The following is a 13,704-nucleotide window of genomic DNA, read 5'->3' as shown; positions in this document are numbered from 1 at the left end:
GATAAAAAGAAAGGATCTCACTTAAAATAATTTCGCATTGATTAGGAAAGATTTATACCTTTTTAACAAATCAAGAATTACGTTTGGGAGCATAAATTTCATGCCTTAAATTTAGATTTAAATATATTTGAATAATATTTAATTATTATTATATTATATTTAAATTTATATAAATTTTAATTTAAGATTTTTTCCAAATATAGGAGATAAGTTAAAATCGTGAAAATTTAAAAGGGATTAGTGTCTCATCAATTTTTCTTTTAGTCATAATTTAAATTACAATTTTGGATATGTAATTGCTATTTATTTATTTTTCGGGTAGTGGGGGGGTGTTTGGCGAGAGGGCAAACAGGGAATTTAGCTCCAAGGCCCAAATGCATGTGCAGACAAAGAAATAAAAAGAAGAAAATTACAAAAGCAGATAGTTACGAAGCCGAGAAAAGGGTGTTATTTTAGGAGATCCGAGGGGTATTTATGAAGCCATATATTCTCAGGCCACCTCATCTTCTTTCATTTTCTCTCGCACGCGCTGTCTCGTGCCCTGCATTTGTCTTCGCAGCTGTTACTCCCTTTCCCACTTCCCAAACAGATTGGACTTCAGTTAGAGAGAGAGAGAGAGAGAGAGGGTGGGAGGGGAAGGAGACGTGAATCTTTCAGCTTGCCGACAATACCAATGCAGGTTCGTTTCTAATTTCTGACGAACCAGAACTCTCGTTTCGTAATCTTCTTCATCCCTGAGGTCGTTTTTGTTAATCTCGTCTTTCCGTTGTGGTTTCCAGACCAGAACGGTTCAGGTAGGCCACGTCTCGGATCTAGCCAGCGAGAGAGAAATTCACGAGTTCTTCTCATTTTCTGGCGACATCGAACGCGTCGAGATCCTCCGGTACTCTCTGTTCTTGTTTTCCTTTTTTTGGTTAATGTTTTTGTTTTTGACTTTTAATTTTGAGCGTTCGGCCATTTTATGTTGATTAGGACTTTAGTTACTGGATCTTTGTTTTGTTTTGTTTTGTTTTTTTTTTTGACGATGTTTGGTTTGGTTTGTATGAACTCATACGGGAAAGTATGCAGTAGAAAAGAAAATTTTGAGATATGCGTATTTTGGTTTCTTAAGAATGGAAGAATGTCCTGACCTGAGCCTGTTAGTTGTGCATCATTCTGTAATTTGAATTTCATCGTGGTTTCTTTTCCGGCATGTTCTTGGCAACTGAGCCGATCATTATCCAGTGGCTAATTGAAATGTTCATTTTTGGGCGCAGTGACTCTGGGCAATCAAGGACTGCATACGTTACATTTAAAGATCCAAAAGCACTTGAGATTGCATTACTACTTTCGGTATTCTTCCTAACTAGTTTCAGTAATTGTTAATGCATGCAGTTAATGTGCTTGATCCCTTATTACTGCCGATTTTTTTTTTTTTTTTTTAAATTTTAATATCCTAATCATTTTCGTAAAGTAACATGCATGTTAAAATCCACGCCAAAAGTAGTGTGTTGCCTATTGCTTAAGTGCTGGACGATGCTAGAACTCTTGTTTTGATTTAACCTGGTAGTGGCTGGCTATACCAGCTGAAGGTTTATTCGGTTATAGTGAGTACTTCCTCCTATATTCCCAGGATGAAGCTTTTTGATCTTCAAAGTCTTCTCGCATCTTTCATACTCTCAAATTAATTGGAGTAGTTTACGAACAAAAAAAAAGTGCACATATATGGGGATTTTAAAATGTGATTTTGACTTTTGGTTTTAACCAATCAACTTTGAAGTGAAATTGATTCCTAAAGGCTCTGAAATGTCCATGCCCATTATTAGATTCTTAGAACTTAGAAGTTGTTTTGAACCTTGCTTTCAGGATATGCTGCCGAATGCCTGAATTACTTCCTGCATGCTACTCTTTTATCAATTTTGCAGTAGTTGCGGATGGCTGTCTTTTTGAACATGATAAGCTGAATCATGTTCAATCCAGCTATGCCGTAGTTATGATTACAGATTGTTGAGAAATTCACTTGTGAATTTGTCCCACATTGAAAAATAGGTGTGAATGATGGGTGCTAATATACATGGTTAGGTTCAAGACCCAACATGTTTAAGATTTTGGGTCAAGTTGGTGCTCACCCATGTGTATCAAGTCTATCTATGGACTACTCTAGTGCTAACAAGTGGTATTAGAGCTGACGGTTTGTAACTCTGGGCGAGCGACATCATAAAAAATCAAGACATGAAGCTAATTCTCCTAATGTGCTAACAGTTGGAGGACCAAGTGTGTGACCTAGGCCAATAAAGATCATCTAGGTCTGGAAGGTGGATCCGAATAGAGGTCAAGACATGGGAAGTAGGATTGGTTCGGAGGCATGTGGAACGAAATCCGAGGCACGTAAGACGTAGTGGTAAGGTCCACTTGAGCAATTGTTGGAGCCGAGGCACGTAAGACGTAGTGGTAAGGTCCACTTGAGCAATTGTTGGAGAATTAAGTTTGCTGCCATGAGGGAGATTGTTTCTGTTCAAGGAGGAGCAGTTGGAACTCACAAGTTAGGGGAAGATTGTTGAGAATTCCACTTGTGAATTTGTCCCACATATGAAAATGGTGCTAATATATATGGTTAGACCCAAGACCCAATAGACTTAAGCTTTTGGGTCAAGTTGGTGCTCACCCATGTCTATCAAGCCTACCTATGGACTCCCCCGGTGCTAACGCAGATTTCCTCATCCTTGTGTTGGGGGGTGCTTGGGATGACTTTGAATTTATCATATGACTTTAGGACTGAGAATAGCTAACTTTTTCCTTAATATGTCAAATAAACTTAACTTATTGGAGTTAAAAAGTTACAAGTCACTTTCATAGGTCATTCTAAGCACCCCTTTAATATCTATCATTTGCTCATATTCCATATAATATTCCAATGCCTTTGATAAAATATAATTTGGATGAATGTTTATAATGAGAGGTAGTCCTTGCAGGATACTCACTGTGATATCTATATCATAATGTTGTAAGTTTTAACTGTATTATAATGTTTATTATTTTTCTTGGCCAAATTATGTTGTTACTGTAATCCTCTATTTTCTTGCCATTATAATGTAACTAGGTTTTAGGCATACACTGTGTTTGCACATGGTTTGTTTCTTTAAGGAGAAAAATCGCAAAAAAGAAGGAAAGAGGGAGAGAAAAGAGCAAGTTACTAAAAGATTTTAACTTTTAATGGCAGGGGAGATCTAGTTACTAATGTTGTATGCAGATTGAATTTCCTAATCGACCCAAAAATATGATTTTTTTTTTTTTAAATTTGTACATATTAAGGGCATCCACCCAAAAAATATTTTCTTTTATATAGTAATATAGGTAATAGTAACACATTCAAATAGTTCAGTGTAATTTCTTTTGTTAAATAATTGATAATGTAATTTAATAAGTTGAATTAAGAAAGAAGGATAAATGAAAAAGAAACCGAAAATGACTTCTTTTATTGACTCGAAAAAGAAAAGTTGTAGCTGTATGATTCGTCTTATGGCAAAAAAGGAAAGAAAAAAAGTTAGATCGAAAAAAATGTTACATTTCTCTCTTAGAAATTGGTAGGCTCGCCAAGGCTTGGGTCCTTAACTACCAAAGATAAAATTTATACTACCTAACTATCCCAAGTTCTATAGAAAGTGGGTAAGTCGGGTGTCGATCCATGGAGACTTAAAGCGCAGTTATGAAACTTCTTCCAAATTAGTTTACTAAAACCTTGTTATGGAAAGAAGTAAAAGGATGGAATTTTTGATGTCATTTTCTATCCAACTACTAAAAAGCATTTTAATAAAAGCATATAAATTAACAACTACTAGAAAGCAAGTAAATTTCTAGGAACAAAGCAATGCTGATGGCTGAATCAAGCGCTGGACGCCATGCCTCTGACTATGCTTCTTCAGGCTTCAATAGAAGTACTAACCCAAGAATCTCAGGCCAAAGCGGGAGAGGGACGTACGAGGGCACAGGGTAGCAAGGGTGCACCAACCATCAGGAGCACGGTCGAGAATCGGACTATATCCTATCTCAACAATCACATACACCTCGGGGAATCCGTAGCCAACTATTTCCCCTTGACGGAAACGTAGAAGTGTTTATCCTTATCTGCAACTTTTCATCACACACACAGTAGTAAATCGAAAGCAAGTAAAGAAAGCAGTAAATGGAAAGCAAGGAGAAAGCACGTAAAAGATCATCCCTTTGCATTCATCACGTTTATCAATAACGCCAAGAAGTACAAAAGAAGACCATGTAATATACACTGGAAAATACACAAACGCCGCCGATTGTCACAAGTCGTTAGACACTTCATGCACAGCCCAGAAATCTACACTACTCCTAATCTAACTTGGTTCTCAATGACATCCTAGGTCTGTCACTAACCTAAGAGAGGCCAAAGAGGAACCCATAGCTTGTGTTCGTAGCGAATACTTATAGGCTCTACGGTTTACAAGATTTGTTTTACAAGTTAGGAAAGTTTGCAGCAAATTTTGCGTAGAAGATCATTGCTGTCGACCAAGTCGCCTTTATGTCATTCTTGTGCTTGCCCTGGTCGATTCTCCCGGGAAAGCAGGGATTTGAATTTTCAACATTGTCGACTCAGTCGCGCCACGGGGTCTTGCTAGTCGAGTTGATGGTCGAGGCTTGTAGGATCTCGATCTTCAGGAAATCTCAGGAACTCGACATAGTCGCCCCTCTGGGTCTCTTGGTCGAACACTTCGTCGAGACTCTCGGTATTTCTGCTCTTAGTTCTGTCTCAGTATCTCGACGTGGTCGCCTTGGAGAGTCGTTTGGTCGAGCACTTGCAGCATTCTGATCATAGTCTGAATCTTGGAGTCTGCAATGGAAGATTAAGTCGCCCTTGTGTGTTGCGGGTCGCGCCACATGGTCGAGCATCAGCTTCAGGAGCTTGGCTGAGCATCTGATTTGAGCTGAGTCCTCCAAATCCTCCTCGGCTTCTTGTAACACCTAATTCCATGGTTTCAACCTGTTTTTCCTGAAAAGACAAACAATTCTTGCATAGTTTTGAACAATAATAACTTTGGGTAATTACATAGTAAAATGAGGATAAACAAAGGTAAATGAGGGTATAAAATCATGCATTTTAGCGGCTCATCAGAAATGATGTATTATACCTATATGGGGGTAAGGATTGTATTGCTCAAATTTTTGGCATTAGATCTAAAGAGCTAGATGTTTCAAACCGTAGTTGAAAAGCTTTGGGAGGAAAATTGCTAACGAAGATAAACAGAATATGCGGCGGTACTTTTTGTCACCTGATGAACAACCTCATTATCTAAAGATCATAGATTTAACTTATATTTTCTAACTCGATATGCGTTTAGGTGTGTTTTCTGAGGGGAGCTTCTCAGAGAATCTTGTAAGACAACTTGTAGTTGCCCGTGCTAAAAATTAGATCCACGGTTTCTTCACTTGTTGCAATCATGGGCTTTCTTCCTCTCTTATAAAACAATTAAATGCTTGTATGAAATGCAATCATATATGGGATAATTAATATAGAACTATTCTCTAGGAATTATTTAGCATCTTTGCTAAATAATTGATTATGGTTTTTACTCAGTTTTTGCTTCCTGATTGGAGTTGAACTTTTTGGCCTCAAAGTAGTGTAGTATAATGACAGCTAGTTGGGCATGATGGCTTTCTCACTAAAATGGACAGCTATGTTTTGAAAGTTTGTGAAATAAAAATTTGTTTCTTTTTGAAAGTGTTTGTGTCACATAATCTTGCTCTGGAAACTATCATCTAAATCGGCATTGTCTGAAATCATCCTTTATTTCATATGTGAGTACATCTCAAGTTTGAGGCTCTAAAATTTGAATTAATTTTGTGCATATTTTGCAGGGAGCAACCATTGTGGACCAGATAGTGACCATATCTCCTGTTGAAAACTATGTACCAAACACTGAGATGCAGGCATTTCCATTTAATCATATACTTGGTTCTACAATCTCTTTCCAATTCATATGACTATGACTCATCTTGTTGATTGCAATTCATGCAGGAAGTAACAATCAGCAGCAATGCCATTAATGTGGCTCCTGCTGAAAATGTTTTGCTGAATGTTGAGGTGATAACAGTGCCTGGAGAAACTTCACTTTTTCAATTTTTAACAACATTGAGTAGTTAGAGATTTTTCATTTGTTATATAGATGAATCCCAGAAAATAATTGTTTTGACTTATGATGATACCTAAGTATTTTTGGGCATCCCTCCTGGCTGTTTTAAAATGAACAGCAGGTGGACATTTGGATATGTGCCAAGGACTTTGATTATACCAATATCCAGATTCCAACCAATGGAATATGAGATGATCTCAAATTTTCAACGTGGACATTCCCCTGTACCATGAGGACTTTTTGAAGAATCTTTGTAGTTGATTCTGACTATTGCAAGGCGGATTGACCTTTCAAATTATGGGCCACACCTTCCAATAGCCATGAATATATTTCCTGCAATATTTCCTAAGAATATATTTAAATATACATGTATATAAATCACACATATAATGGCTATAATTTATTAAGGTACTTTTCACTGTGGTCTGCCCTATAGGCACCTTAAACATTCTCTTGCTTGTTTCATGATCTTATGGTAGTCTCCTTCTTCTGACAGGATAAAACTAGCTCTCCAGCCTCTCCTATCAATGGTAAAGTGTATGTTAGTAAAGCTCACGATGTTGTTACAAATATGCTGGCAAGAGGTTCGGCAATTAGACAAGATGCCATGAGCAAGGCTAAAGCATTTGATGAGAAGCATCAATTGACTGCTAGTGCATCTGCCAAGGTCATTTCCTTTGACAGGAAGGTTGGTCTCACCGAGAAATTAACAGTTGGGATTACTGTGGTCAATGAAAAAATGAAGTCCGTGGATCAAAGGCTTCATGTCTCGGATAAGACAATGGCTGCATTGATTGCAGCGGAGAGAAAACTAAATGACACAGGATCAGCTGTTAGAACAAGCAGGTAATATTCTTGAGTTATCAGGTTTTCTATTCCAAGTCATTTTCATGTCACCTTGCTAAAGAAATTGTTTAGTTATTATATTATATTTATTCACCCCTCATGCCAAGGCAACTGCCTTGTGGAAGTTTAAAAGAAACTATTCGAAATGCAGCATTAAACTGGTTCTGGGTCAGTTTGTTTTAGTAGGGCCTATATTAGACATCCATAACATTCTCATGACGTAGATCCAATATTTTTTTTTCCTTGGTTGGCAAATTCTAGGTGTTTTATGTAAGATACTCGCTGCTTAATAACCATGTTACTTCTCTATCACATCCGTCTGATGTCCTTAGATGGATGGTTGGATTTCAAATATGTTTAATGGGATATTAAAATCATTGCTTTGGTTGATTAGGAGCCAATTGCTCTTTTGATTGGGCGACGTTATGAAATGCATACTGTAGATGTATCGGGAATGAAAGTTTTTTCTAGTTGGCCTTGTCCAAATTGATTACAACAACAAAAAACCTAGCGTGAGGTCCCACTAGATGGGGTTGGCTGCATGAATCCATTTCTAGCAATTACACAATTAGAGGCAATCTCCTTCGACAAATATAGGGCTTTAGATCCTTATTATTTCACTCCATGTTATTTTAGGTCTCTCCCTCCCCCTTTTGTTGCCCCTCACAATAATTAGCTCACTCATCCTCATTGATACGCTATTTAGCTTACGTTGCACATGTCCAAACCATCTGAACCAACTCTCCCTTATGTTCTAAAAGATCTATGCTTAACTTACCATGAATATGTTCATAATTTATCATTTAACTTTATACCACTCATCTACCTTAGCATTCTCATCTCAGCTACATTTAGTTTTTGTATATGTTGGTTCTTATTTGCCCAACATCCTGATCCATATAGCATAGCTGGTCTTACAACTGTTCTATTGAACTTCCTTATTAATTTTAAGGGTATTCTATGATCATACAACACTCCTGAAGCACTTCTCCATTTCACCCAACTTACTTTAATTGTATGTATTACATGATCTTCAATTTCTACTTTAGCTTGCATAATAAATCCAAATTTCAAAATCTATTAGTGCTATTGATTTCTTGACCATCAAGTTTAATCTTTTCTCTAATGTTCCTTCTACTATGATTGAAATTACATTTCATATATTCTATCTTATTTCTACTTATCCTAAGACCTCTTGATTTTAAAGCTTTTCTGCATAATTCTAACTTAGATTCTACTCCATCCCTAGTTTTATCAATCAAGACAATATCATTTGCAAACAACATACACCACAGAATCGCATTTTGGATACTCCTAGTAAGTTTATACCTCACCAGAGCAAAAAAGTAATGGCTCAATGGAGATTCTTGATGTATGACTGTTGTGATTAGAAATTCCCTAACCTTTCCACTTGTAGCCCTAACACTAGTCATTACTCCCTTGTACATATCTTTAATGACGTCACTATACCAACTATATATGCCTTAAACCCCACCATAGAACTTCCCAAGGTACCTATCATATGCTTTCTAGGTTAATAAAAACCATATGCAAGTTCTTCTTGTACCTAAACTTTTCCGTGAATCTTCTTAAAAGATATATAGCTTGTGTAGTAGATCTCTCAAGCATGAAACCAAATTGATTTTTTGAGACCCTCGTTTCTAACCTTGATCTTTGTTCAACTACCCTTTCCTATAACTTATAAGTTTAATTTCACTATAGTTATTACAATTTTGAATATCACATTTGTTTTTGTATATAGGTATTAAAGTATTTTTTCTTCATTAGTTTAATATTTTCTTGTTTTTATATTTGTGTTACATAAATTAGTTAATTATATAATTCTGTTATCAGCAGGCATTTCGATACTTCAATTGGGATGTAATTTGATCCTATAATTTTTCCATTTTTCATACTTTTTTTTAAAGCAAATTTAAATTTGTTAACTCTAATTTTGCAAATAAATCTTATATTTTTAAGCCTTTTCCTCATTTGTTACTTCTAAGTTTAAGCCTTCTACTTGGTTTAAATTAAATTGCTTACTAAAGTAATTTCACCATTTTTTTTTAATGTCTTCTTCCTTAACCAATACAATATCATCCTCATCTTTTATATATTTTACAATGCCCAAGTCCTTGTTATTTCTTTCTCTAGATCTAGCAAGTTTAAATATTCCTTTGTACCCTTCTTTTTTATCTAATCTAGCATATAAATTATTATATAATCTATGTTTAGCTTCACTAACGGCCTTTTTTTGCATCTTTTTCTTGCATCCTGATACTTTTCTCGTTTACAATCCTCATATGATATGATAAATAATCTACCCTCTTAGTTAAGAAAAAAATTATTTGACTTTTATTTTGTCCACTCTTGAAGGTTATTTAGTGTTCTTCTCTCTTATTAAAGCAAGTATTAGTTGTAATATGATCATATCTCATGGAAAAGTTAATATCATATCTCTAGACTCATTTTTATCATCATATCCATGTCTTCCATATATCATCTCATAACGTTTATTATCCTTTCCAATATGTCCATTGAAATCGACTTCTATGAATATTTTCTTAATTCTTGATATTCCTTGTACAATACTATCCACATCTTCCCATTTGTCTCTTAAGGTTTTCTTTTAAGCCTATTTGAGGAGCATAAACACTAATTACATTTATTGTCTTTTGGCCTTAGACCAACTTGATTTTTATGATTCTATCCCCTACTCTTTTGACATCTACAATATTATCTTTTAAGTCTTAATCCACAATGATTCTTACCCCATTCTTACGTTTTTCTTTTTCAATGTACCCAAGTTTAAATCCTGATTTTTCAATTTCTCTAGCTGCCTCCCCTACCCACTTAGTTAAGGCGGATTATATTCATTTTTCTTCTAATCATTATGTCCACTATCTCCATGCTTTTAGTTGTCCACGTTCAAAATGATGTGGGAACCCTTGCATATCTGACACCATACCCAGGCATCATCAACACGACACGTCACTTCGGGGTGACACAACCTAGCCTAACCTCTTTCATTTTTTTGCTACACTGGGTGATATTAGTGCAACGTGTTGCTCGTAGGGATGCCCCAGAGAATAATCGATTAGGATTCACATCATAGAGATCTGACAAGATTATGTTAGTTGTCAGTTACCTAATACAACCCTCCTACAAGTGAATAGTCAACTAGGATTATTTCATAAAATGAAGTAAAATTTTGAGGATATATTTGGTTCCTAATTGCTCAAATATAAACCATGCAGCATGGGTAGAGCCACAATGCCTCATACAAGGGTGTCTAGCGCGATACTGGTCCGACATGTTGACACACCAAATCTTAAAAGCTCAAGACATGACCCAAGGACACAGTCAATTAAAACTTTTTCATGTATAATTATTTTAATAACAAATGTTTTATCCAAATGCCATCCATTAAAGAAACCGCCTTTCAATTTTCAGCATAATTTGCCTCAACTCTTCATACATATGGCCCATTTGATTTCCAGACCCTTTGTTGATCGATGCAAGTCAATAATATTTTAAGTTGTTCCCCATCCTCACCCTAATTTCTTTTCAAAAAAGTTTCTTTTAACAATTCCTTCCCTGTTCTATAATTGCATCGGACACTTCAAAGTTGCGATGTCTGACAAGTCAAAAAATTATAAATGAAAAAAGCCTGACACACCTAAGAAGTGTCTGACATGTGTCAGATGCATCTTTTGACTGCTTTGGAGAATATAAACTTCTTTCGGCTCAACACTTTGGCACTGCATGTTGCAGTGAAGAGATTGATTCTTATCCAAGAGGCTTCGATCACAATATTTTAATTCAGGCTCAAATTATTTCCATTGTGGAAGTGGGATCAGTAGGGTTTAAATCAGTGTGGTCTACCGCTCTCAATTTAGATATTGCATGTGTTGTTAGTGAAGCTGAGAGCTGGAGCTGGAGCAGTTTTTGGTGCTAAAAGAACCTAAAAAGAATTTGTGTTTGTTGGCCTATTTCAGACAGGCTTTCCATGGGATGTCCTCTCCAAGAAGCTGATGAGTCAACTAAGGAATTCTCTCTCTCTCTCTCTCTCTCTCTCTCTCTCTCTCTCTCTCTCTCTCTCCTGTCTTAATTTAAGGTTTAGCTGCTCTTATGCCTCGTGTTGCTTCTTTGGCTGCTTTTGTTGGAAGCTGAAATGTATCGCTTAAACATTTAATTCCTACAGAGGCTTCTTCAGTTTTCTGTTTGCACTATTAGTAAGAAGTTGATGGATTGGCTACATGAATATTTTTCCCCATTCAGCTCAAGGGCTTAATTTTTCTTAGGCTTGAGGTTGCTTCTTTAGTTAAACGCTTCCCATAAACATATGGAGGCTTCTCTTATGTCATATTCCATCTGTTCTCCTACTTATGAAGGGCCTTTTCTCTGCTCTCAAGGCGCTTCCTCTTAATGTACTTTAAGAATTACTTTAACTTATAAGAAGCTGCAATAAACAAGTCATTTGCTTTTGGGACTTTAGTAGCAGTGTTAAGAGTTTATAGGCCTTGATCTGTTCTTTGACTTCCAATCTATAGCATTGAAGTCAAAAGGAGAGGTTCACCATGATCACCCCCCCCCCCCCACCCCGGGGGGGTTCCTTTGGAAATAATGAAATGCATGGATACCATCCTGCCCTTGTTGCATGCTCCTCAGATTTATGGATTTGTGGGTTCAGGTCCTATAAGTTGTCTTGCAATGAGAGGGCTTCTGCCTTTTGAATTGAGTCTGAAATAGCCTACAATTTTGGATATCTGTCACACTTTTTGTAGATGTATTTTTTTGTTTGCTGGGGATGAACTTATCATTGCTTTATAGATATTTCAGTGCTGGTGAGCTTGAATAATAATCATGTGGCTGAAATTGTGTGAATTAAAATTAGTGAAGCATTTGAGATTTCTTTGACCTTTGCTGAATAGAAACTTGCTTTATATAGGCAACTTCACCAATAAAACATAGACCTTGTATTCATTTCCTTCGTGAATTATCTACTTCAATGAACGGAAAAGTGTGTTGCTGATTAATTATTTAATTGACTTCGGTCTAGAAGTCCATTCATCCAATATAATGATGATTGGTTGAATTTTACTGCTCAGTCATGTGTCAAGCCTCTAAACTCTGAAAATATTATTTATTTCTTTACATGTTTTTTTTTTTTAAATATATATATATTTGCATATATTGGTCTTGTGGACTAATAAACGATTATAGATTTGAATTTTTTTTGAAAAAAAAAGTATATAACATTTATTTGTTAATTTATTTTTTGTGTAATATTAATATTAGAGTTTATTAATAAATTAATCTTAGTTACTAGAGAGTTGATTGCATGTAACTCCCCCTTTTGGTGCTGGACAGGTATGTGACTGCAGGAACAGCTTGGCTGAATGGTGCTTTTGGTAAGGTGGCCAAGGCTGGGCAGGTTGCAGGTTCCAAAACTAGAGAAAAGTTACATTTGGCTGTGTCAAATTTGACTGCAAAGGTAGATCCTATTATTTATATTTGATTTGTTTTTTTATTAATTGCTATGGTAATCATTGAGGCACAATTATTTGAAATCTGAGACCTATTGGTACATAAATGCCGCATTCCATTAGAAAGGATATAGGAGCCATATTCTTTTAAATTCAGCAGATAAATTATTATACAAGATGACCTGTTGTATCTTATAAGAATGTCCTGTGCAAATTTTGGAATGAATTTCTTTCATTTTTTTGGATATTGTTGTGTAATCTTTGATATAAATTAAGTCATTTGTCTATGGTTTGTGAACATCAGTTTAGAATTCATTAGGATAATAGTGTGGAGTTAAACTTATGATCAAGGCACCATTGTGTTGAATGCAGGATCCAATTGCTGCATGAGCCAGCAATTTTGTGCTGTAGTGTCGCATTGCGTGCTGAGGCCTCTTGCGATACATTGAACAAGAACGTAGTCATCAAAATGAAATATGGGATCTGAAATTGGATTTTGCAAAAGCCCGTCTGGGATATGTAGAATGTGTGCAACCTTCATGTAATGCTCATTCCTTTGTTCCTATAGTATAGTAGTTCATTCTTTATACTCTCTGTTCTTTGATGCCAGGCGTGTTTTGTTGCACCCTTGCCTATGTTGTAATGTTCAGCTTGTATTTGTAACATTGATTCTATATTTAAAGAAATTAAAGTTTGTAGTGCAATGGAATTGTTTCTGCAAATGGTCTTCTGTTCGTGTAAGCAATACCAAATCAATGATTCCTGGAACACATTGATTATCCATTTGGGTTCTTCAGTAAATTCTGGTGGTACAAATGAGTAGTGATTTGGATTATAATGACTTTTTTGTTTGAAATTTTTGAACTTGGACCAGATTTACACTCCATTTTTTTTTTCTTTGTTTGGGAGTATAAAACAAGTAGAAGGTCAGAGATTTTTTTTTTTAATTTGCAAGTTTGTTCTCATAATTACATTCATGCGTCCATCCCCAGTCAAGACAGATCTGCTGAATTAAATAACGAATGCATGTTTTTTAAGCATTTGCATTTGAAGAAATGGATGGTCGATTGTGAAAGAAGACAAAATAGCTGGTGGGGTGTCTTAACTCTTAATATGTGCATCTGAAAACTTGAGTTAGGAAGAAGAGGCATGTGGGACGGCGAAGGCTCCTTTCCCTCTTTCGTTAATATGTGACAGCCTAACGTTGGCTGTAGTTGGAAGCTTAAACATGC

The 13,704-nt window shown here is 36.0% G+C and overlaps 1 protein-coding gene across 2 annotated transcripts; it reads left to right on the top strand.

Annotated features, from left to right (window-relative positions):
* The first annotated feature begins 485 nt into the window (after nucleotides 1-485).
* LOC131167975 (binding partner of ACD11 1) lies at nucleotides 486-13,194 on the top strand. Of its 2 annotated transcripts, XM_058127087.1 has the most exons (8): nucleotides 486-679; nucleotides 780-883; nucleotides 1,257-1,332; nucleotides 5,863-5,934; nucleotides 6,023-6,088; nucleotides 6,634-6,983; nucleotides 12,357-12,480; nucleotides 12,845-13,194. In XM_058127087.1, the coding sequence occupies exons 1-8, from the start codon at nucleotides 674-676 to the stop codon at nucleotides 12,860-12,862; spliced, it is 816 nt and encodes a 271-aa protein (XP_057983070.1). In that variant the 5' UTR covers nucleotides 486-673; the 3' UTR covers nucleotides 12,863-13,194. The 2 variants fall into 2 exon arrangements, with proteins under 2 accessions (XP_057983070.1, XP_057983069.1); XM_058127086.1 differs by having other exon boundaries at nucleotides 508-679; nucleotides 12,357-13,194.
* Nucleotides 13,195-13,704: the final 510 nt, after the last annotated feature.

This window comes from Malania oleifera, chromosome 11, assembly GCF_029873635.1.
Source record: "Malania oleifera isolate guangnan ecotype guangnan chromosome 11, ASM2987363v1, whole genome shotgun sequence".
In the NCBI taxonomy this organism is placed as follows: Eukaryota; Viridiplantae; Streptophyta; class Magnoliopsida; order Santalales; family Ximeniaceae; genus Malania; species Malania oleifera.
This window is presented reverse-complemented; position numbering and strand designations above follow the sequence as displayed.